Genomic DNA, 22,102 nt, shown 5'->3' with positions numbered 1-22,102 from the left:
CCATTCTTAATGCAGGAATGTATGAATACACATAATACCCTCTTGGGTATTTGTTTTAAGGTTGCGGCTTTTGTATAACAAATAACCATCATTTGCAGACTTCGAAACAGAACTAATATTCAGTTTAGGATCATAGTTTGTTCTTGCACAGCTATAAAAAGTTTAATCTGTGTGCTCATAATGTTTTCTATATATGTTCAATACTGAATGCCTACAGTACTTGATTTGCTCACTAATCATACGTTCAGTATATGAAAAGTGAATTTAGGAGTTTATGTCCTTCATGATCTCTAGATGTCAAGAGGCAGACAGGTAAGGTCTGCCCTCTCTAGGAAACTGGGAAAAGAACAGAGACCAGGCCACAGATGTGAAGTGATCATCAGATCGTTATTTCAGCTCAAGGCACGACACATTGCAGCTGCGTAAGAGGAAAAAGAGAGCTCTGCAAGTTTCTGTGACAGGTCTTTTAAAGCTTGTAAAAGAACAACCATATCAAAACTGCATTTTAGTCGCCACTTTCTCCTGCTGGCAAAACTGACACATTACCACAGTCTGCACTTGAGACTGAGCCTTCGCCACCTGCTTGCTACTTAAAGTTTATACAGCAATTTGAAACAATCTACAGTCTGACCTTCTTATTTTGTCAGCTAATGTATACAGCAGCTTGTTGATTAGACAATTTGTCACTGTCAGCTGTGTGCATACTATTTTTAATCAAATGTTACAAAAAAGGTTTTCTATTGAAACTTGTTAGGTATAACCAATATACCTATATTAATATACCTACAGTATAGCAATACAAGCAGGTAGGTTAAAGGTTAACAGTGCTCTGGTAACAGATACTAACTGTTAAATCCAAGTTATTAGTACTCTGATTACAATGATGTTATACAAAAGATAAAATCCAATCTCTTACAAAATGCTCTCCAAAACTGATGTGAAAAAACCATGGTTCACATTACATGTGCCCTGCAGCTGAATTAGACCTGACTCACACACATCTTCTCCTGTAGCTGGTCTGGTGTGACATTATCATCAGGAGCCACTTCTGCTACGATTAGTGAATTTACCTTAGTTCTCTCACCTGAAACCTGCATTTTATTCCCAACTAATAAACTCAATAAATAGGATGGTATTTTAGAATTGCCCTTTGCCTGAAATGCACTGTATTAAAGTTCAGATTACACTTTCCCTAGAGGCAACGCCTGTAGTAAAGGATGAATTGGGACTCACTGGTGTTCAGAACATTCCCAGATGTTTAAAAAAATAATTGAAAAGATTTGTGGTTCTTAGTGTTTTGTTGCCATTATACTGCCGCGGGTGTGAGTGAACATCAGGTCATAAAGTAACCATATACTGTAGATTATGATTAAGGACATGTTTAGCAACTACAGTAATCCAAATAAGATTAAAAATCACCACACACAACACAGAGTTATGGGAATATCTAGAAGATCAGCCAGTTCAGGATTCCAATGGATTTAAGAATTCCTTGATCTTTCCCTCAGAAGGCTTCTATAACAACTTTAGAGGTATAAAGATGGAAAACCAAATGTTCATTGACCTTCTCAGGGTTAGCGAGCACTATTATCTGATACTATTGTCTTTGATTGCCTCTGTAGAAGTTCATTTTGCATACATCTTCATGCAAGTGAGGTAAACAGAGTTGTATGAAAGCTTCCATATCATATGTACAGTACCAGATCTTTTGTTGCAACACTATTAAAGTTAATTAATTCTGTTTTTAGAATGAGAAATTCACATTCTTGTACTTTATATATTTTTTTTTAAACTGCAGAATTACAAACAGTAGTTTTCAATCAGATTTTATGACAAGTCTAAAGTTAAAGCACAGATAATTACAACTTCCTTAGAACTCCTCCTGTGTCTCACGTATTGGATTGTTAATTAAGTCCTTGGACTTTTTACAGATCCAGTGAAAAATACTTTCTCAAAAAGATCATTTACTGTACAGCTATTACAGTATCTCTAGGGTATACGGTTTGTTTTGAATTGTTCACTCTTCTGACTTCAATTGTGTGGCAAACCCATGAGGGATTTAAATCGCATATATAAACTGGAATCAGTACCTTCACTTTGTTTTGTAAAGTATATTCTGTAGCCTACAAGTTAGACTACTGCAATGGAGGCATGGGTCCTAACTGTTTTTGTGTTTTGTTTCTGTTTCCAGGTAAACGGTGAATCGACTTGCAGCATCCTGGCAAAATTTGGTATGTCTGGATTATTTAAAGATGGAGATTTAGTTATCGGTGGAATCTTCCCTGTTTTAACCAAAGAGGAGCAGCGCTCTGTCTCGTACAAAACCCACCCACCGGCACCAGAATGTTCTGGGTAAGTTTTACTGCGAATACTGCCGAAATGACGCACGTGTTTTTTAGGAAAATACTGTATTTCATGCCAGTTTATAAATCTGTTCACGAAAAGGAAAGGTGAATTCATTGCTGTTTCTTTTTCCATGCCGTGCATTTGACCAATAAAGTATTTTGAAATGCCCAACAGACAAATGTCTACATTAACGGTTTGATTTGTTGTTTGTGTGTGTGTGTGTGCGCGCTACGCCAACAGGTTTGATCTACGGTCATTTCGCTGGACGCAGGTGATGATTTTCGCCATAGAGGAAATTAATAGGGATAGCACCTTGCTGCCCTCAGTAATACTAGGGTATCGTATTTTTGATAACTGCGGCTCAGCCGCCCTGACAGTGAGAGCGGCTCTGGCGCTCGGAGGGGGTCAGGAAGAGGACGGGGCGAAATCCACCTGCCGCAATCCAGTCCCGGCAGTTTTAACCTCCAACTCCGTGTTTGCAGCCAGAACGATCGGGCCCTTCGGCTTGCCATTGGTAAATTTTTCTTTCTAATGGTATCCGGTTTTTTTTAAGTCTAAAATGTGCTAGTCTCATTTGCCTCTTGCTGTATATACTGTACAGTATTTAAGGGCTATAATGAATTGCACGTGAATGCTATTGATTTCCCCTTTAATTCTAAAAAGCCATATTGCTATGGTTTTATATTTCAATAGGTCAGTTATACTTCAACATGTGCTTGTCTCAGCAATAAAAAGGAGTTCCCCACGTTTTTCCGAACGATTCCAAGCGATTTTTATCAGGCCAAAGCCTTGGCTCTGCTTGTTAAGCGCTTCGGATGGTCATGGATCGGAGCTGTCCGAGCTGATGACGAGTATGGGATATTTGGGGTTCAGTCTTTCACCGAGGAGGTGAAAAAGTATGGTGTCTGCATCGCTTTCATTGAAAGTATTTTGAGCACCTACCCGAGAAGTAAAATACTTAAAATAATCGACATTATTAAGACGTCTAAAGTCAAAGTCGTATTAGCATTCGTTGCGGAACGCGACCTATATCCTTTAATGCAGGAGATTGTCAGGCAAAACATAACTGGCATACAGTGGATCGCAAGTGAAGACTGGATAACAGCAGCGAGACCCTCAACGGAAGAATTCTTCAGGTCTTTTGGCGGCACAATAGGATTTGCGACAAGGAAAATGGCAATCCCACCCCTGAAAGATTTTCTCCTCAACGTACGTCCATCGCTCGGTTTTGAAAACAGTTTGGTAAATCTGTTTTGGGAAACTATCTTCGGATGCACCCTGCATTTCAGGGACGAACTTTCTAACCAAAACATTTCGGCAAATAAGATCAATATCTGCAGAGCAAACCAAAGTCTGGAGGAAGTAGACAACGCTTTCTTTGATGTCACGCAGCTGAGAGTGTCATACAATGTATATAAAGCAGTGTATGGCGTTGCGCACGCACTTCACCGTTTACTCTTTTGTGAAAACGCTTATAATGATACGATCAAGCTATGTGGCAGCATTTCAGAAATACAGCCGGGCAAGGTGAGTACATCTTAAACACTGAACTCTGTGGGACGTCTTTTAGGTCAAAATGTTGGAGGATGTACTGTATAGCACTCAACCTCGCCAATTCTTGGTTCAGGATCCTACTGCACAGCTCTTTACATTCTGAACCTCTGTGAATTTGTTGGTGCTGCAGGAAGTTAGCTTTAAATGTGTGTTTATACTATTTATTCAAGGTCACGGAACAATTAAAAAGAGTCAATTTTGTGAACCGTTTTGGAGAAGCTGTGTACTTTGATGAGAACGGAGATCCTCCTGCTGCCTATGACATTATAAACTGGCAACTCAACAAAGGAGTGGTCAGCCATGTGACAGTGGGTCACTTTGATACATCACCAGATGGAGGCAGCCAGCTAGTGATTGATGAGGACAGTATTGTCTGGAGCACTGGGAGAGAGGTACTGTACAAGCATTTTTACACACTGTTTCAGGTGATAGGTCAGTGAGACTTCAAATCAGACAGTACACTTTGTGTGTAATATTTGTACTGTACATGTAGATGATATCTAGTGAGTACAAATGTTATACAATTCATACAGCACAAGTGGAGAAATAAAGCTTCATTACAAAGTTTTGTCCCTACAATTATTACTATTAAATATTCTTTTTTAAAATTCTAGTCCCCGATTTGAATTTCAAAGCAAAAAAAAAGCAGGTATTAAATGTGTGGAGATCATTCCATTGATTCTGACCCTGTTTGTTGCTTTATGTTCATCCTGAATGTGATTGTTTTCAGTAGATACCGTACCCAAGACGTAGTGCAAACAAACATAAAGAGGAGACTTCATATTTCTATCTTCAATATGTAAAAACAGATATGAAAGAAGAAAAAATGTTATCTGTATTTAAGATTTTCTTCCATTCTTTAGTCATAACTTTGAACTATGTACACAAAGTAAGGTTTTAAATTCATATATATTTTTCCAGGTTCCCAAAGCAGTGTGTTCTGAGAGCTGCCCCCCAGGCACAAGAAGAGCAGCCAGGAAAGGCCAGCCCATCTGCTGCTTTGATTGCATTCCTTGTGCTGATGGTACCATAGCAAACACTACAGGTAAAGAACAACTTAAAAACCTAATTTCGTAATATTCTTTTTTTTTCACTGCAGTGAGATCACATTTCACATGCAATACTCTTTTCATATGATTCAAAATTGAATGCTCAGCTGAGTACAAGATTCAGAAATCTAATTTTGATGTTTCCAACACACAGTAAAAACCAAACTTACTTTACTGTGGCCTTGACTTTATGTCAATCTACTACACACTATCAACAGTTCATTACATACAGTGTGACAGTAAAAAAGAACATTACTAAATATTTATAAAAAGATCACAATGGTATGGTTTGAAAAAGAATAACAGTTGTCTTTAACAGGGATAAAAGTGTTAGAATATCAGTTCTCCTCATAACCAAATATTATGTTACAGATCTAAAATATTTTAAATATAAATAATTTAGAAAATCAAACTGTACATCAGAAGTACACAAACTACAAAATTTCTCCATTAACTGTCACGTAACAGTTTGCAAACAGGTTTTGTTCTTATCCTCAATATGTTTTGTTGAATTTTACATAATTTACATAATGTATTCTATAAATCATGACACTGTCTCAAAATCTCTGAAAATGAGTACTATTAATTTTCACTAATTTTCATTATTGTTTCAGGTGCAGCTGAGTGCATTAACTGTCCAAAGCACTACTGGTCTAATGATGGAAAAAATAGCTGTATCCTCAGAGACATTGAGTTTCTTTCCTACTATGATGCAATGGGAATCACACTCACTACTGTGTCATTGTTTGGACTCTGCTTGACAGTAGCCACTATTTCAGTCTTCTTTTCCTTCAGAAGCACACCCATTGTAAAAGCCAACAACTCTGAGCTCAGCTCTCTCCTGCTGTTCTCTCTGCTGCTGTGTTTTCTCTGCCCTCTTACCTTCATTGGGCAGCCAACAGCCTGGTCCTGTATGTTGCGTCACACAGCCTTCGGAATCACATTTGCACTTTGTATTTCCTGTGTGTTGGGAAAAACAATAGTTGTTGTAACAGCTTTCAGAGCCACTCTTCCCAGCAACAACATGGCAAAAAACTTTGGGCCAGTTCAGCAGAGGATCATAGTTTGTTCTTGTACAGCTGTGCAGGTTGTAATCTGTGTGCTGTGGCTTAGTTTAAAACCTCCCTTCCCTGACAAAAATTTTAAACTCAGTAATAAAAAGATCATTTTAGAATGTAACACAGGATCAGAAATGGCATTTTATGCAGCACTGGGCTATATAGGCCTGCTTGCAGCTACTTGTTTGGTGCTGGCTTTCTTAGCCAGGAAACTGCCTGATAATTTCAATGAGGCCAAGCTGATTACTTTCAGCATGCTCATCTTCTGTGCAGTTTGGGTCACCTTCATCCCAGCGTATGTCAGCTCACCTGGAAAATACACAGTTGCTGTTGAGATTTTTGCTATTTTGTCTTCAACGTTTGGCCTGCTGTTTTGTATTTGTGCCCCTAAATGTTATATAGTCCTGCTTAAACCTGAAAAAAATACAAGGAAGCATATAATGGGAAAATTGCCTTCAAAAAGACTATGATTTCCCTTTCTTTAATTTGTTAAGCTCTTACATTTTGTATTTAAAATTTTACTCTTTTTAACAAACAGAATAAAGGTGGATAGATATATAGAAATGCTTGAAAAAATTAGATTTGTCATATACAGTACTGAATTGTGCAGATAGTAATAAACATATTTAAATAACAAAGCTTTCCTTTAGGCAGAGATTTTAAACATTTCTATTAAGAGATACAGTAACACAAAACAGTTATTTTTCTAAAACACTATCTGTTAAATATAATGTCACCTGAATTATTTAGTGTGAATTCAGGACAAGATCAGTCTAAATTGTACTGGTTGAAATGTTTTTCATTCATTAGATATACAGTACTAAGTAAGTTTCTCATTCCTGTTCCTGAGGCCATTGTCTTCTTCCAGTTCTCTTTTAAGAAGATATTGAAAACACGAATGAAAAGGTAATTTCCTTGTACAGTATGTAAGCAGACTATGTTTCTTTGTTATTGCTTTTATAGGCACAGGTCTCCTTTTTGTAGGAGCTGATGAACATCATATATTATTATCAATGGAATTTATTCATTTTCTCTAACTGTACATTTTCCCAGGTTACTAAGAAATGATAACACTGATGAAGCATAGTATGTTAATAAATAAAAGTGACGTTTTTTAAAATACAAACAATGTACTGTACAACAGCTGTGACAGAATGTGGGCCAACCATATTGAGGAGAAATACGTTTGTCCCTGGTTGTGGTTTATACCCAGGGTAACTTTGCCACAGTAACATTTGTAATCCTAAGAGCTCCAGACGTGTGCAATGTACCCAGACCCTGTACCAGATTCCCACGGCCAGCCTGGACCCTGACCCTGTCCACTGCAACCTGGGGACCTGGACTGACTTGTGGCTCCCAACCTCCACCCTGGGGCCCCTGGACTTCTGATTTGTACTCATTTTTTAAAAGTAAATACTGTTAATAACTTGAATACTCAATATTTCTTTGGCGGGGGGGATTAAATGTAAGCAATAACTGTCCCCCCAAAATTAAAACCTTAAATGTTATTTGCTTAAGTATTCTGTTTTTTTTTTTAATATAACAAACCTACTGTAAATTAGTTCAGATGCAGTTTCTGAAGTCTCTACAGTTTCTCATTTTAAATACGATCATGCTTTCAATCTGTGTAAAACATTTCAAGGGTTTACTGTACAGCTCGGGTCTTTGGAATCAATATACGATCAAAATACAGTATCAATATGCACCCTTCTACTTGGGCCTTAAAACCGTTTCTACCCTTAAAACTGCCAGCTGACATTTCGCAGCGCCCCCTGATATCCCGACTCTGGAAACACCTGTTTCACTGGTCAAATAGATCCCTTTGTCTTCGCCTTCAGAGACGCCTTTTTTATCTGCTGTCTCAGACGTTCACTAATTCTGCGACAAAACTATGCAGCAGAGCTCAGTTAAAGAGACGACGAGGATTTAAATGAAAAACTTCAGTTTTGAGGCTAGAGACAGATGGCAGAGAAAACGGACATGCTCCGTAGTGCTGACAAAGGAAAAAAGGTGTTTAAAACAGTAAAATGAGGACGGTCCACCAAGTGCTCAATGCTGAGTATTTAACAGTTACTTTTCATATATTTAAACCTTCCATATTTTCCTTTCGATTGAGTTTTTAACCATATCATTAATCAGAAACTATTTGATGTTTGATATACAGAAATGTACTGTACGTGCTACCGGATCTCCCCCTTCACACGGAGACAGAGAAACCTCATGGGAGATGACTGTTCATTTCATTCTCCCTGTGACGCTCATTAAAATTATGCGCTGGGACTTTGAGAGATTATTTCCGTATATAAAATGACATACTGTAGCTACTTCAGTTTCGATTCATTTTGCCTTTTTTTATACGTGCTAGCCCATAATGAATACACACATTGTAATATTTTTCATGTTCTCTTGCGGCTTTCAGGCTGACGGCGATCTGACTTGCAGGATACTGGGAAAAAATACAATGTCAGGTTTGTCCAAAGACGGCGATTTAGTGATCGGTGGCGTTTTCCCAGTTTTTGGGACACTTGAGGACACCGGTACATTGTTCACAACAGCACCACAAAAAGCTAAATGTTTTGGGTGAGTCTCAGTGCACGCAAGAGCTACACAATATATGTTTTAAGTATTTTTTAAATATTTAACATTTTAAGGTAAATTGTCTGTTATTATGGGTTTTTTTGTTTTAACGGAAATCAGACCCATACATGTCGCCGTAGAAACAACACCTGTTAAGGGACCAAAAATAAATATTTAAGTAAGATATTAACCTGTTCTTTTTTTGTTATGCCTCGCGACACCTACTGTAGAAGCAGCCTGTCATCCATTATTCGGTCGCGTAACGAAGAGCGAAGAGTTCAGTACTTTCTACCTCGGAGAATATTGCACCCCAGCCTAAAACCAACCTCAGACCCCCAAAGCTTAGTATAAGGTAGAAAGGCGCAATGCAACAGCATATTACCTGAACTTATTATTCCTTCTAACAGGTTTGATTTTGATGTGTTTCGATGGGTACAGATGATGGTCTTTGCCATCGAGGAAATAAACATGAACAACAGATTGCTCCCGAACATTACTTTGGGATACAGAATCCTCGACAATTGCGCTTCTCCAGCTGAAACTGTAAGAGCGGGTTTAATCCTAGCCAACGGACCAGAAGAGGTTGACTCGAACTCCTCATGTCCCTCGCCAGTCACTGCTGTGATCACCTCTAACTCCTTACATATCGCCAGAGCTATTGGAAATTTTGGGATTCCTTTGGTAAAACTCAATGTTCTTTATGTTTAAAATGCATCGCTGATATCGACAATACATTTTAGCAATCTGCGCTTAAACCAGCAGCCTAATGTACTGTATTATAAAGAATGTTTACATTTCTTTATACGTTAATACTGTACACTGGTGCATTTTTTTTTTTCATTTTAATAGGAGTCTATCATTGTTGTAGTGCTTATAGTATGTGCTGTTAGGTGTTTACATGGACACAATTTGCCTTTTCACTGTTTAAAACAACGTTCACTACCAATACTTAAGATTTATGTATTTTAATAAAGTATTTTAAGAGTTGAATAATGCTTATCTTTAAATAGCCATCTTGTCATCAACGCTATGCATATAGTTTTCTCCAAAAGTACCTCAATGTATGTTTTTTATTTTAGGTGAGCTACACTTCAACATGTGTTTGTCTCAGCAACAAAAGAGTGTTCCCAACGTTTTCCCGCACTATTCCGAGTGATTTTTTTCAGGCCAAAGCTTTTGCTCAGCTTGTTAAACACTTCGGTTGGACTTGGATCGGAACTATTCAAGCGGACAATGAGTACGGTATATTTGGGATTCAGTCTTTTACCAAGGAAGTGGTAAAATACGGAGTTTGCATTGCCTTCACTGAAAACATTCTCAGCACCTACTCAAGAACAAAAATACTTCAACTAGTGGACATCATTAAAAAATCAACGGTGAAAGTCATATTAGCATTTGCTTCAGAGCGTGACCTGTACCCTTTAATGCAAGAGATCGTCGGGCAAAACATAACAGGTATACAGTGGATCGCAAGTGAAGACTGGGTAACAGCAGCGAGACCCTCAACTGAAGAAATATTTAAGTCTTTTGGTGGCACAATTGGACTTGCAACTCGCAAGATGGCGATCCCAAAGTTCAAAGATTTTCTCCTCAATATACGCCCATCCCTCGATTCTGAAAAAAGTTTATTAACCGCGTTTTGGGAAAACGTCTTTGGGTGCACTCTGCTGCTGAAAGTGCAGAGCTCCAAAGAAACAGCTTCTAGGGGCAGCACTAAGATCTGCAATGGAAACGAGAGATTGGATCAAACAGGACACACTTTCTTCGATGTCTCGCAGCTAAGAGTGACATATAATGTACACAAAGCAGTGTATGCTGTAGCTTATGCCCTTCATGACTTACTGTTTTGTGAAAAGGAAGAAAATAACACCATTAGACTGTGTGGAGATATTGCAAGAATAGAGCCCTGGCAGGTGAGTAAAAGCAAATTGCAGGTCTGATCTCTGTGTGCTAATCTATTTATTGAGATAAGAAACACAGCCGTTTCTTTATGATCTGTTTGAAAAGTATCACTGAAATGTACAAACAAAGATGTTAGACACTGCAGTTTTTATCATTGTCAAAAACTAGATTTATAAAAAAAATAACTATTTATTCAACACTCTCGAGGTCACTAAACAATTAAAAAGAGTCAGTTTTGTAAACCAGTTTGGAGAAGCTGTGTACTTTGATGAGAACGGAGATCCTCCTGCTGCCTATGACATTATAAACTGGCAACTCAACAAAGGAGTGGTCAGCCATGTGACAGTGGGTCACTTTGATACATCACCAGATGGAGGCAGTCAGCTAGTGATTGATGAGGACAGTATTGTCTGGAGCACTGGGAGAGAGGTAAGTCTTTTTTTACACCATTCTCCATTCTCTATTTTATACTGTACCGTATATTATTATAATGACATATAATGATTTATATTTAAAATCTTCTAAAAAAATGACTTTAAAATGTTTAAGCGTATCCCACTTTTCTCTCTTCAGGTTCCAGCAGGAGTGTGTTCTGAGAGCTGCCCCCCAGGCACAAGAAGAGCAGCCAGGAAAGGCCAGCCCATCTGCTGCTTCGATTGCATTCCTTGTGCTGATGGTACCATAGCAAACACCACAGGTATGAACTATATACAGTAGTAAGAGATTATTTCTAAATACAGAGAACATGTTTCACATCCTGCATTTCTTTAATTGTATACCTATGAAACTTGACCAAATTCCTTGCAATACTGCGTGGTGAAAATCTGTCTTAAATCCATCTTCTGTGGTCCATTAAGTAATGAGAATAAAGCTTTAAAAAACCATTAAAAATCACTTATGCAACTTCTACACAATGGCAAAATTGTAAAATTGTATCCAGTTCCTATAGAAAATGTTTTTATATAATTCATTTGCTGGAGCCTTAGATATTCTTCTATACTGTAAGCACTGTCATTTAAAATATTTATTGAAAACGTGAAGTGGAAATACAGCAGGAGGTATTGTGTGTCTTCTTTGCACAACGGTACTGTGGTAATTGAATTCCTTATTTGCAGTTTGCCACCCCATAAAATGTCATTAACATTTTGCAAAACAAGTGAAAATCGTTAAATTGTAGCAAGAATAAATACAATACATTGTCTACAGTATAACAGCGTTTGACTTTTTAATCTTATTATATAATGTCTGGTGGAATATTAACATTCAATTTGATTAACTACCAAACCTCAGTTACTCATACACAATACACAGAATATTTAAAGGCAGTTTGCTGTACGTAAACTAAAACCTAAATCTAAATCTAAAACCTTCTGATTAAAAAGTAATTATTAAAAAATAATCAGCATATCACACAGATTTCTAGTAATTATCTATCGCTTGTCAAAAACTGCTTTGTGCATTACAGAGACAGAGGGAATTTCAGTTTGTACACATTTCATTGATTTCCAGTTTTGAGATTCAAAGTCTGCCAGAACATGGAAGTGCAAACTCAAAGCAAGGATACAACCCTGGAGAGGACACCAGTCCAGCACAAGGCATACACACAAACCAATTTTGAAACACTACTTCAGCTAGACATTATGTGCTGAAACTGTGTGAGGATACTGAAGTACCCAGTGTAAACCCACAGGGAAAACATGTAAACACCAAACAGAGGCCATCCTGTGCCTTAATTATAACCAAGCGCCCAAGAGTTGTGAATCAAAAATATTAAGTGGCATGGAGCTGTTCTTCCTTAATTATAAAGCGGGTCATACCACTAATTTTCATAACTGTTTTCAGGTGCTGCTGAATGCCATCAATGCCCACAAGACTACTGGTCTAACACTAGAAAAGACAGCTGTATCCTCAGAGACATTCAGTTTCTTTCCTACTATGATGCAATGGGAATCACACTCACTACTGTGTCATTGTTTGGACTCTGCTTGACAGTAGCCACTATTTCAGTCTTCTTTTCCTTCAGAAGCACACCCATTGTAAAAGCCAACAACTCTGAGCTCAGCTCTCTCCTGCTGTTCTCTCTGCTGCTGTGTTTTCTCTGCCCTCTTACCTTCATTGGGCAGCCAACAGCCTGGTCCTGTATGTTGCGTCACACAGCCTTCGGAATCACATTTGCACTTTGTATTTCCTGTGTGTTGGGAAAAACAATAGTTGTTGTAACAGCTTTCAGAGCCACTCTTCCCAGCAACAACATGGCAAAAAACTTTGGACCAATTCAGCAGAAGATCATAGTTTGTTCTTGCACAGCTGTGCAGGTTGTAATCTGTGTGCTGTGGCTTAGTTTGAAACCTCCCTTCCCTGACAAAAATTTTAAACTCAGTAATAAAAAGATAATTTTAGAATGTAACACAGGATCAGAAATTGCATTTTATGCAGTACTGGGCTATATAGGCCTGCTTGCAGCTACTTGTTTGGTTCTGGCTTTCTTAGCCAGGAAATTGCCTGATAATTTCAACGAGGCCAAGCTGATTACTTTCAGCATGCTCATCTTCTGTGCAGTTTGGGTCACCTTCATACCTGCGTATGTCAGCTCACCTGGAAAATACACAGTTGCAGTTGAAATATTTGCAATTTTGTCCTCAACGTTTGGTCTCCTTCTTTGCATTTTTGCTCCGAAATGCTACATAATTTTGCTTAAACCTGAGAAAAACACAAGGAAACAAATTATGGGGAAGATACCATCGAAACGATTATGATCTCTTTTTCTTTAAATGTCTTTTGACCTAGTATTTTCTCTTGTTCATCATCTTAGAGTATAAGAAAATGTATATTGGAACAAATTATACAGGCTTAATTCAGGAATATTAGTTCATAAAAATGTATGCCATCATTTAATGTAAAGAAACCTACTGTATATGAGTTAAATTTTACAATTAATTAAATTTTTCATGTTTTTATTTCAATAAGTGGTTCTATCCTGTATTGCAGCAAAAGAGATAGGGAAATAAGAAATCACAAATATGCTAATTAATTCTAATGTCAGTCTATAATACAGCTATTGTTAACCTTAAGATAACCTTAACCAGGTTGGTCCCACAATTTTACACTCACAAAAACTTACTGACTTCAAACTGAACCTAGTGCCAAGCCTATTCAGGGCTCACAAAAAACAGCATGCAAAAAAATTATAACCATCAAGACCTAGGTACTACAGTACCTTTGAATATGAAACAAAGCCTAATTTCACCCATGTGAAAACAGGAAATTTCTAAACTCTTTTTCATTTAACCAATACCTACTTGGTCACCACTGGTGTGGCTATTTACAAGCAATTATAGACCGAAGAGCAGCCTCTAAGAAGAGGCTGTGATTCCAGACTTTCCTAAAGGTAAGCTGCCACAATTTGAGAGAACCATATGTTGATACACAGACAATATGCCTTATACAATTAAGATAAGGTACAGAACTACTGTACCAAATAAACAAAATGGGACCATGTAGCTTCCTAATATATTCAGCCTTCTGTTCTTAAACCGGTCCCTGTGGTGCTCCACTAAATACAATATATTACTCCAGTTTTAGTGTGTACCTCCAAGCAGTAAGCCCCTGTCTATCACTCAAAAATCCAAAACTCTTAAAGAGTATTGTTTTACCATCTGGGCCCTTCTGAGCAATGTCAAATTTATTTGGCCGACTTCCAACTAGGCTGTTTCTGTACACTGGCAATGTCTGGGCAGGTGAGTCATTTTGCTTGTATTGCTTGATTTGCGCCTTTGAAACGGTAGTTTTCCAAATTCAAAAACAAATTCAGTTATGAGGAAATCTTAAAAAATATGTCCCTTTATAATTAATTGTCACTTTAATTTAGAAGCTACAAAACAATTCCTCATAATCACCGTCAATCCACAGCATACTGAATTTCCCATTTTCTGAATACAGTGTGCCAGGAATCCATCTGCGCAACAACCATCCATCCATTTCCAACCACTTCATCCCATTCAGGGTCACCTATCCCAGCAAACAACAGGCACAAGGCAGGGTACAACCTGGACAGGATGCCAGTCCATCACATGGCAAACACACAGACACGCCTGTACACACACCATTTTTTTACAGAAGCCAGTTAACCTATCTGTATGTCTTTGTGCTGGGGGAGGAAACCTACACAAACACGAGGAGAATATACGCATAATAATAATACTTTTAATTATAAAGCACCTTTCTGATCCCAAGGATGCTGAACATTATGAAAAAGACAAAACAAAAAAGTACAATAAAAACTAAGAGAAGAAAAACGTAATCAACAGCATACTGTATGTGCTTTTGCAGATGTAGGCAATCAGATGTAGACCTTGGTGAAAAGGAAAGTTTTAAGGTTTGGATTTGAAGAGAGTCAAAGATGTCGTCTCTCTTAGTGTCTGAGGAGGGTCATTCCACAAGCCTGGAGCAGCAACAGAGAAGGTACGGTCACCACAAGTCCGAAACTTAGTCACCAAAAGTCCCTGATTTAGTCCCAGGTACAGTGAGCAGTGAACCGGCTTCCACTGACCAGAGCCTATGAGAGGGAATGTAAACATAGAGGAGGTCGGAGATGTAACAAGATCTTATATTGAATACATGACTTCATAGGCAACCAATGCAGAGACTTCAGTGTAGAAGTGATATACTCCCAGGGTCTGGTGTGAGTAAGTAGTCTGGCTGCAGAGTTCTGAACATATTACAAGTTGTTGAGAAGTGAGTTAGGGAGCCCATAGAGTAAAGAGTTGGAGAAATCAGGCCTTGATGTTATAAATGCATGAACCAGGCACTCAGCATCGGACATTGATAACAATTACCTAAGATGAAAAAAAGATGTCTTTTGTCACTATTTAGCTTCAGAGAATTTGATGTCGACCAAGCAAACAAGAGACAAGTGACGGAGGGAGGAGACCAGAGGGGGAAGAAGTTTTAACATCAATCTGAGCATCATCTGTAGAACAGTGAAACTGAAGACCATGTTTGCGTATCGTTTGGCCGAGAGGTAGCATATCAATAATAAAAGCAAAGGGCCAAAACCTGAACCCTGAGGCACACCGTGATTGACTGGGGCCATGGGGGATTCATGAGGACCAAGGGTGAGTAAATAATAATAAACTTTTAAGTAAAGTTAAGTAAAGACTCTTCTAAAGAAGAAGGATTTGAGTCTGGATTTGAAGGTGTTTAGAGAAGGTGACTCTCTGATATCCTTGGGGAGAGAGATCCAGAGTTTTGGGGCATAACAGGAGAAGGCCCTGTCACCCAAAGAATGCAGATGGGCTTGGGGGACAGTTAGGAGACCAGAATTAGAAGAGTGAAGGTTGCAAGGTGGGGAGTAGGGCAATAATAGAATAGACAGGCACTGAGGTGCCAAGCCATGCAGAGCCTTATAGATGAGCATGAGGATTTTAAAGCCCACACAGAATTTCACAGGAAGGCAGTGCAAGAACTCCAGGATATGAGTAATGTGATCACTTGCATTAGACCTGGTCTGGCTGCCAAATTTTGGACAGACTGCAGTTTTTTCAATGTAGATTTAGATACCCCAGGGAGTAGAGCATTACAGTAGTCAATTCAAGAGAGGACAAATGTGTTGATCAGCTTTTCAGCCACAGATAGTGATGACATAGGGTATAGCCCAGCGATATTTCTGAGGTGAAAAAAAGATGTTTTGACAATATGTTGCACATGTGTTTTGACAAAATGCTGTCTGCCAGTCAGATAAAAGCAAAACCAGTTAAAGACAGTACCACTGATAAACAAAAAAGTCTGCAAGCTATTTAGCAACATAGAATGATTTAGCAGAGGCAATATGTAAATCATTCACAACCCTGACAGATGCAGTCTTAACGGTATAATTTGAGCGAAAGCCAGACTAAAATGGCTCAAACGAGTCATTAGCTATCATACGGTCCTGTAATTGAAGTACAGCCACATGTTCTAAAACCTTAGATAGAAATGGTAAATTCGATATTGGTCTGCAGTTCATTATTACATCAGAATCCAAGACACACAAAGTCCACGCAGACAACACCCCCAGATTGATCCCAGGTTTCCATGCGGGTTCCAAGGTTAGGGTCAAGAGGTGAGCGAAAGTCCAAGGCAAAAGACAATTTCAGTAACAAGTGCCAGAAACACAATCCAAAAGCCAAGGTCAGGAAACAGGCAAAAATCCAAAAGTCAGGCAAGGAGTCCAGAAATAATTCAGCAAAGGTTAGATCAAGGGCTCAAAGAGTTAAAAACAATACTGAGCAAAGTTTGAATAAAGAGCAGGAGAAGTAATAGGTTTATTCCATGCTGAAAGGAGACAAAAGAAACCACAACGTTTTGGCCATGGAGCCTTCTTCAGGTGTGAGGGTTTAAATAGGTTTGGAGAGGGGAGGCGTGGTAAAGTAGGGACACTGAGCAAGCAGGGATGGGCTACTGCCATCTGCTTGATCTACCTCTGCTGCACAGATGAAGAAGGCACTAGAGGTTGGGGTGCCCTCTGGTGGCAGGATGCTGGAACTGTAGCAAGTCAATCTGTAGAGAGGATCTCTAATTCAAAGTAATAAGAGCTGTGACAACAAAATTGTAGTCAAGTGGCACATGAGTTTAATATTGCAGCATTTTTGCATCATAGTAACTGTAATGACAGTGAGTATCTCACCCATTTGGAGTTATTTGATTAAAGGTATTTTTAAGAAGATGACCATCATATTATTGCTGAGATTATAATAACCCCGAGAGCAACATATCCTAATATTTATAAGTAATTATCAAATTGCATATTATATTTTGCATAGTTTACAAAAATCTTTATTAAATCCTAAATTATATGTGTGTGTGCAAAAAACTAAGCGATAACCCAGTATGCAGCAAACCAAGTGTCACGTAAGGGTTTTCAGAGACAAACAGTGAATGTGTGCACTGGAACATTAATACTGGAGGCTTTGAAGCTCAGTCTCAGTTTAAGTGTTGAAATCATTTCGTTTGCAATCAAAATATTCTAAGGAGAAAATGGACAGTGCATGCTGGTGATATTGAGAATTGCATTTTATAGTGTTTAAAAGGATGCAATTATTTTCAGTAAAAGCCTAAGGCATCTTGCATATAAAAAAAATGTTTTTGTATTTCTGGTCGATTGAGAGCAAAACAATATTGTGTTAACACCGTCTGTAGGCAGCTGTTGTTTCTTCTTAAGGTGAGACGCAGTTCACGTTAATAGAGCAGGTCGCACATTCCCCAAACGCGATTACCTCTCGGGATATGTGGACTTGATTATTTTGTTCTGTGCATCCCTTTGATAGGCCATGGGAAATGTGGTTCAGTGCATAAAAGGAAAATTGACTGTTGAACTATTATTGTAATGCTCTTACACGTTAGCCTACAGCACAGCATTATGAAGAAGTCGATCCTATCTTTATTCATGTTGTGTTCCTCTTTTCAAGTGAACGGTGATTTGACCTGCAGGATGCTAGAAAAATTTGGAACAACCGGATTATTCAAAAACGGGCAGTTACTGATTGGTGGTGTTTTCCCTGTATTTACTAAAGAGGAAAACGTTTACGTGTCGTTTGAAACTCGGCCACAGCAAGCGAAATGTGTTGGGTAAGTTGTTGTACCTCCTGCAGTTATCAGAACATTACGTTTTCAATTTGAACGTACAGTAGGTTCAGTAACAGGTGGGTTAAAAAACAGTCACGTACTGTACAATGGGAATGAGTCAAATGTTTTAAGGGAAGAGTAATTTTCATGTAAGCTTGTGATATCAAACTGTTTTAATAGGTTTGATCTGCGTGCTTTTCGATGGACACAGGCGATGATTTTTACCATAGAGGAGATCAACAAGGACAACAGTTTGCTTCCCAACATCACTTTGGGCTATCGAGTCCTCGACAACTGCGCCTCTCCAACTCTAACTGTAAGAGCGGCTCTTGCAATACTAAACGGACTAGAGGCTTCTAACTCTACATGTTCCTCTTCAACCCCTGCGGTTGTAACTTCTGATTCGTTATACATCTCTCGAGTGGTGGGACCCTTCGGCATTCCCTTGGTAAATATTTCTACATTTTCTCAAATCTACATTTACGTCGACGTTGCTAAAGCGTTCCTGAGCTTTGATTAAAAAACAAACAAAAATTGGAAATTCAGAAGAAAGTTTGGACTTCGATCTGAGTTCTTAGATGAGATATTTAATCAGGGGCCATAAAACTTCGAGATAGAAGTCAGTGTTTGCCTCACACGATACCTTAATAAAATTGTTTTTTAAAGAAAATAAGTTTAACATTTTCTTTATCGTCGCGAAGTCCGTTTTCTTACTGACTCTTTTTATTAGCACATACTGTACACCTGTTCAGTCGAAGTTTAAATAGAAATACTCTTGCACTAAACATGAATTGAAATTCTGTTTTGTACAAGCACCGAAAAAAAAACTAATGTGACGGTTTGTATTTCAACAGGTAAGCTACACTTCAACATGTACGTGCCTCAGCAATAAAAAAGAGTTTCCGACATTTTCACGCACAATTCCAAGTGATTCACATCAAGCCAAATTTCTTGCTCTCCTTGTTAAGAGATTCGGATGGACGTGGATCGGAGCTATCCAATCCGAGAATGAGTACGGTATATTTGGGGTTCAGTCTTTCACCAAGGAAGTGGTAAAATACGGAGTTTGCATTGCCTTCACTGAAAACATTCTCAGTACCTACTCAAGATCAAAAATACTTCAACTAGTGGACATCATTAAAAAATCAACGGTGAAAGTCATATTAGCATTTGCTTCAGAGCGTGACCTGTACCCGTTAATGCAAGAGATCGTCGGGCAAAACATAACAGGTATACAGTGGATCGCAAGTGAAGACTGGGTAACAGCAGCGAGACCCTCAACTGAAGAAATATTTAAGTCTTTTGGTGGTACAATTGGACTTGCAACTCGCAAAATGGCAATTCCGGACTTTAAAGATTTTCTGCTCAATATACGTCCGTCTCTTGATTCTGCAAACACCTTAAATAATGCATTCTGGGAATATATCTTCGGGTGCACTTTAAATTTGACAGAGGAATCCTTCAAACAAAATGTTTCAGAAACCAAGTCTAAGATATGCACAGGAAAGGAGAGACTGGATGAAATAGAAAACGCTTTCTTTGATGTCACACAGCTAAGATTGACATATAACGTATACAAAGCAGTGTATGCCATTGTGCATGCACTTCATGACTTACTGTTCTGTGCAAAAGAAAAAAGTACAACTGTACTGTGTGGAGATGTTTCAAGAATAGAGCCCTGGCAGGTGAGTAAAACACTGCAAGTCAAATAAATGGCTGCATATTATCAACACATAACAGAGAGAAGATGTAGAGCTATTTATTATTTCTGAAATATTCTGTCCATGCAGTTTTAAATAACAACATATATACATTTCAGATACTACAGCTTGTAAAAATGTCAAAAAGTTGATATGTAAACCTCTTCAACACAATAATGAAGTGCTGAAAAAATTAACTTGAGATGTTTATCCAATACAAGGTCACAAAACATCTAAAAAGAGTCAACTTTGTGAACCGTTTTGGAGAAGCTGTGTACTTTGATGAGAACGGAGATCCCCCTGCTGCCTATGACATTATAAACTGGCAACTCAACAAAGGAGTGGTCAGCCATGTGACAGTGGGTCACTTTGATACATCACCAGATGGAGGCAGTCAGCTAGTGATTGATGAGGACAGTATTGTCTGGAGCACTGGGAGAGAGGTAAGGATTTAATTTGATGATTGTTAAGGCAGAAAGTGCTGTATGTTTCTTTTATTAACTGAAATGTGATTAGATCCATCAGGATGACAACAGCCATATAAAATCAAATACAGTAAAGTATATTGATAAAAATGATGACTATATTTATAGCTGACTTCCGAAGTTTTGAATCCAGAACATTTTTAATTGATCCTCTCCATTCACAGACAAAATAAAATCAATGATAGGATCAACAACTCTTCCTTCTGTTCAAACAAGCAATAGTGATTCTGTGATGATTTTTCTTTCTGTAGGTTCCAGCAGGAGTGTGTTCTGAGAGCTGCCCCCCAGGCACAAGAAGAGCAGCCAGGAAAGGCCAGCCCATCTGCTGCTTCGATTGCATTCCTTGTGCTGATGGTACCATAGCAAACACCACAGGTATGAACTTACAATCAATTTCATTTACTGAAAGGGATAAAGAGAACTCATGGAAGTCATATTATATTATGTTGCTTTTTCCAAAACTAAATTGATCTGATCTCCAAGATAATAGTACAGCTGTAAATATGCTCAAATTTTATTTTTTTCTAACTTTTTTTAAATTTCATGGAATCTTTTAAAATAATAATTTATACAAAAACAGTATTTTCACATAAAACAGTTTTCTTTGCATTTCCTGTTTTATTGACAAAATGTATGGTTACCTGCATTGTTATGTGCCTTGGGATAACCTTGTTGTGAAATGCGCTATATAAAAATAAATTGAACTGATTTGTTAATTTCTGAAAACTGACATCACTAATTTTCTCTAAATTCTCTTCAGGTGCAGCTGAATGCAATCAATGCCCACAAAACTACTGGTCTAACACTAGAAAAGACAGCTGTATCCTCAGAGACATTGAGTATCTTTCCTACTATGATGCAATGGGAATCACACTCACTACTGTGTCATTGTTTGGACTCTGCTTGACAATAGCCACTATTTCAGTCTTCTTTTCCTTCAGAAGCACACCCATTGTAAAAGCCAACAACTCTGAAGTCAGCTCTCTCCTGCTGTTCTCTCTGCTGCTGTGTTTTCTCTGCCCTCTTACCTTCATTGGGCAGCCAACAGCCTGGTCCTGTATGTTGCGTCACACAGCCTTTGGAATCACATTTGCACTTTGTACTTCCTGTGTGTTGGGAAAAACAATAGTTGTTGTAACAGCTTTCAGAGCCACTCTTCCCAACGACAACATGGCAAAAAACTTTGGGCCAGTTCAGCAGAGGATCATCGTTTGTTCTTGCACAGCTGTGCAGGTTGTAATCTGTGTGCTGTGGCTTAGTTTAAAACCTCCCATTCCTGTCAAAAATTTTAAACTCAGTAATAAAAAGATCATTTTAGAATGTAACACAGGATCCGAAATTGCATTTTATGCAGTACTGGGCTATATAGGCCTGCTTGCAGCTACTTGTTTGGTGCTGGCTTTCTTAGCCAGGAAACTGCCTGATAATTTCAATGAGGCCAAGCTGATAACTTTCAGCATGCTCATCTTCTGTGCAGTTTGGGTCACCTTCATCCCAGCGTATGTCAGCTCACCTGGAAAATACACAGTTGCAGTTGAGATTTTTGCTATTTTGTCCTCAACATTTGGCCTGCTGTTTTGTATTTTTTCTCCAAAGTGCTATATAATTGTGTTTAAACCCGAGAAAAACACAAGGAAACACATTATGGGAAAAATACCATCCAAGCATTTATGATTTCTCTTTCTGTTAATGTATTTAGTACTTATGATTTCTGGAAAATACACAGTTGCAGTTGAAATATTTGCAATTTTGTCCTCAACGTTTGGTCTGCTTCTTTGCATTTTTGCTCCGAAATGCTACATAATTTTGCTTAAACCTGAAAAAAACAC

General features: G+C 38.3%; 3 protein-coding genes across 6 annotated transcripts; all 3 read left to right on the top strand.

Moving 5' to 3' along the window:
* Positions 1–1,540: 1,540 nt before the first annotated feature.
* Positions 1,541–8,467, top strand: LOC107079085 (extracellular calcium-sensing receptor-like). The gene is made up of 8 exons (XM_069197694.1): positions 1,541–1,573; positions 2,192–2,352; positions 2,587–2,860; positions 3,040–3,873; positions 4,071–4,292; positions 4,822–4,945; positions 5,564–7,416; positions 8,427–8,467. The coding sequence occupies exons 1-7, from the start codon at positions 1,541–1,543 to the stop codon at positions 6,475–6,477; spliced, it is 2,562 nt and encodes an 853-aa protein (XP_069053795.1). The 3' UTR covers positions 6,478–7,416; positions 8,427–8,467.
* Positions 8,224–14,809, top strand: LOC102688605 (vomeronasal type-2 receptor 1-like). Its single transcript, XM_069197289.1, has 5 exons — positions 8,224–8,587; positions 8,992–9,265; positions 9,664–10,497; positions 11,060–11,183; positions 12,329–14,809. The coding sequence occupies exons 1-5, from the start codon at positions 8,379–8,381 to the stop codon at positions 13,240–13,242; spliced, it is 2,355 nt and encodes a 784-aa protein (XP_069053390.1). The 5' UTR covers positions 8,224–8,378; the 3' UTR covers positions 13,243–14,809.
* A 32-nt stretch (positions 14,810–14,841) lies between these two features.
* On the top strand, positions 14,842–22,032 carry LOC107079068 (extracellular calcium-sensing receptor-like). 4 transcript variants are annotated; one of them, XM_069197287.1, is made up of 8 exons: positions 14,842–14,947; positions 15,359–15,506; positions 17,932–18,091; positions 18,269–18,536; positions 18,943–19,773; positions 20,010–20,231; positions 20,525–20,648; positions 21,034–22,032. In XM_069197287.1, exons 3-8 carry the CDS (start codon positions 17,955–17,957, stop codon positions 21,945–21,947), a joined length of 2,496 nt encoding a protein of 831 aa, XP_069053388.1. In that variant the 5' UTR covers positions 14,842–14,947; positions 15,359–15,506; positions 17,932–17,954; the 3' UTR covers positions 21,948–22,032. The 4 variants fall into 4 exon arrangements, with proteins under 4 accessions (XP_069053388.1, XP_069053389.1, XP_069053386.1 ...); XM_069197288.1 differs by having other exon boundaries at positions 15,359–15,600; positions 18,269–18,404; XM_069197285.1 differs by having other exon boundaries at positions 15,359–15,600.
* Positions 22,033–22,102: the final 70 nt, after the last annotated feature.

The sequence above is a fragment of the Lepisosteus oculatus genome, chromosome 13 (assembly GCF_040954835.1).
Source record: "Lepisosteus oculatus isolate fLepOcu1 chromosome 13, fLepOcu1.hap2, whole genome shotgun sequence".
NCBI lineage: Eukaryota > Metazoa > Chordata > Actinopteri > Semionotiformes > Lepisosteidae > Lepisosteus > Lepisosteus oculatus.
This window is presented reverse-complemented; position numbering and strand designations above follow the sequence as displayed.

Coding starts and splice junctions, on each gene's coding strand:
- LOC107079068 (XM_069197285.1), top strand. Junction 18,092..18,268: donor CAGCAAGCGAAATGTGTTGG/GTAAGTTGTTGT, acceptor CTGTTTTAATAG/GTTTGATCTGCGTGCTTTTC. Junction 20,232..20,524: donor TCTGGAGCACTGGGAGAGAG/GTAAGGATTTAA, acceptor TTCTTTCTGTAG/GTTCCAGCAGGAGTGTGTTC.
- LOC107079085 (XM_069197694.1), top strand. CDS start 1,541: ATGGAAAACCAAATGTTCATTGACCTTCTCAGG. Junction 2,353..2,586: donor CCGGCACCAGAATGTTCTGG/GTAAGTTTTACT, acceptor CTACGCCAACAG/GTTTGATCTACGGTCATTTC. Junction 3,874..4,070: donor CAGAAATACAGCCGGGCAAG/GTGAGTACATCT, acceptor TATTTATTCAAG/GTCACGGAACAATTAAAAAG.
- LOC102688605 (XM_069197289.1), top strand. CDS start 8,379: ATGAATACACACATTGTAATATTTTTCATGTTCTCTTGCGGCTTTCAG. Junction 8,588..8,991: donor CAAAAAGCTAAATGTTTTGG/GTGAGTCTCAGT, acceptor TCCTTCTAACAG/GTTTGATTTTGATGTGTTTC. Junction 9,266..9,663: donor GAAATTTTGGGATTCCTTTG/GTAAAACTCAAT, acceptor TTTTTATTTTAG/GTGAGCTACACTTCAACATG.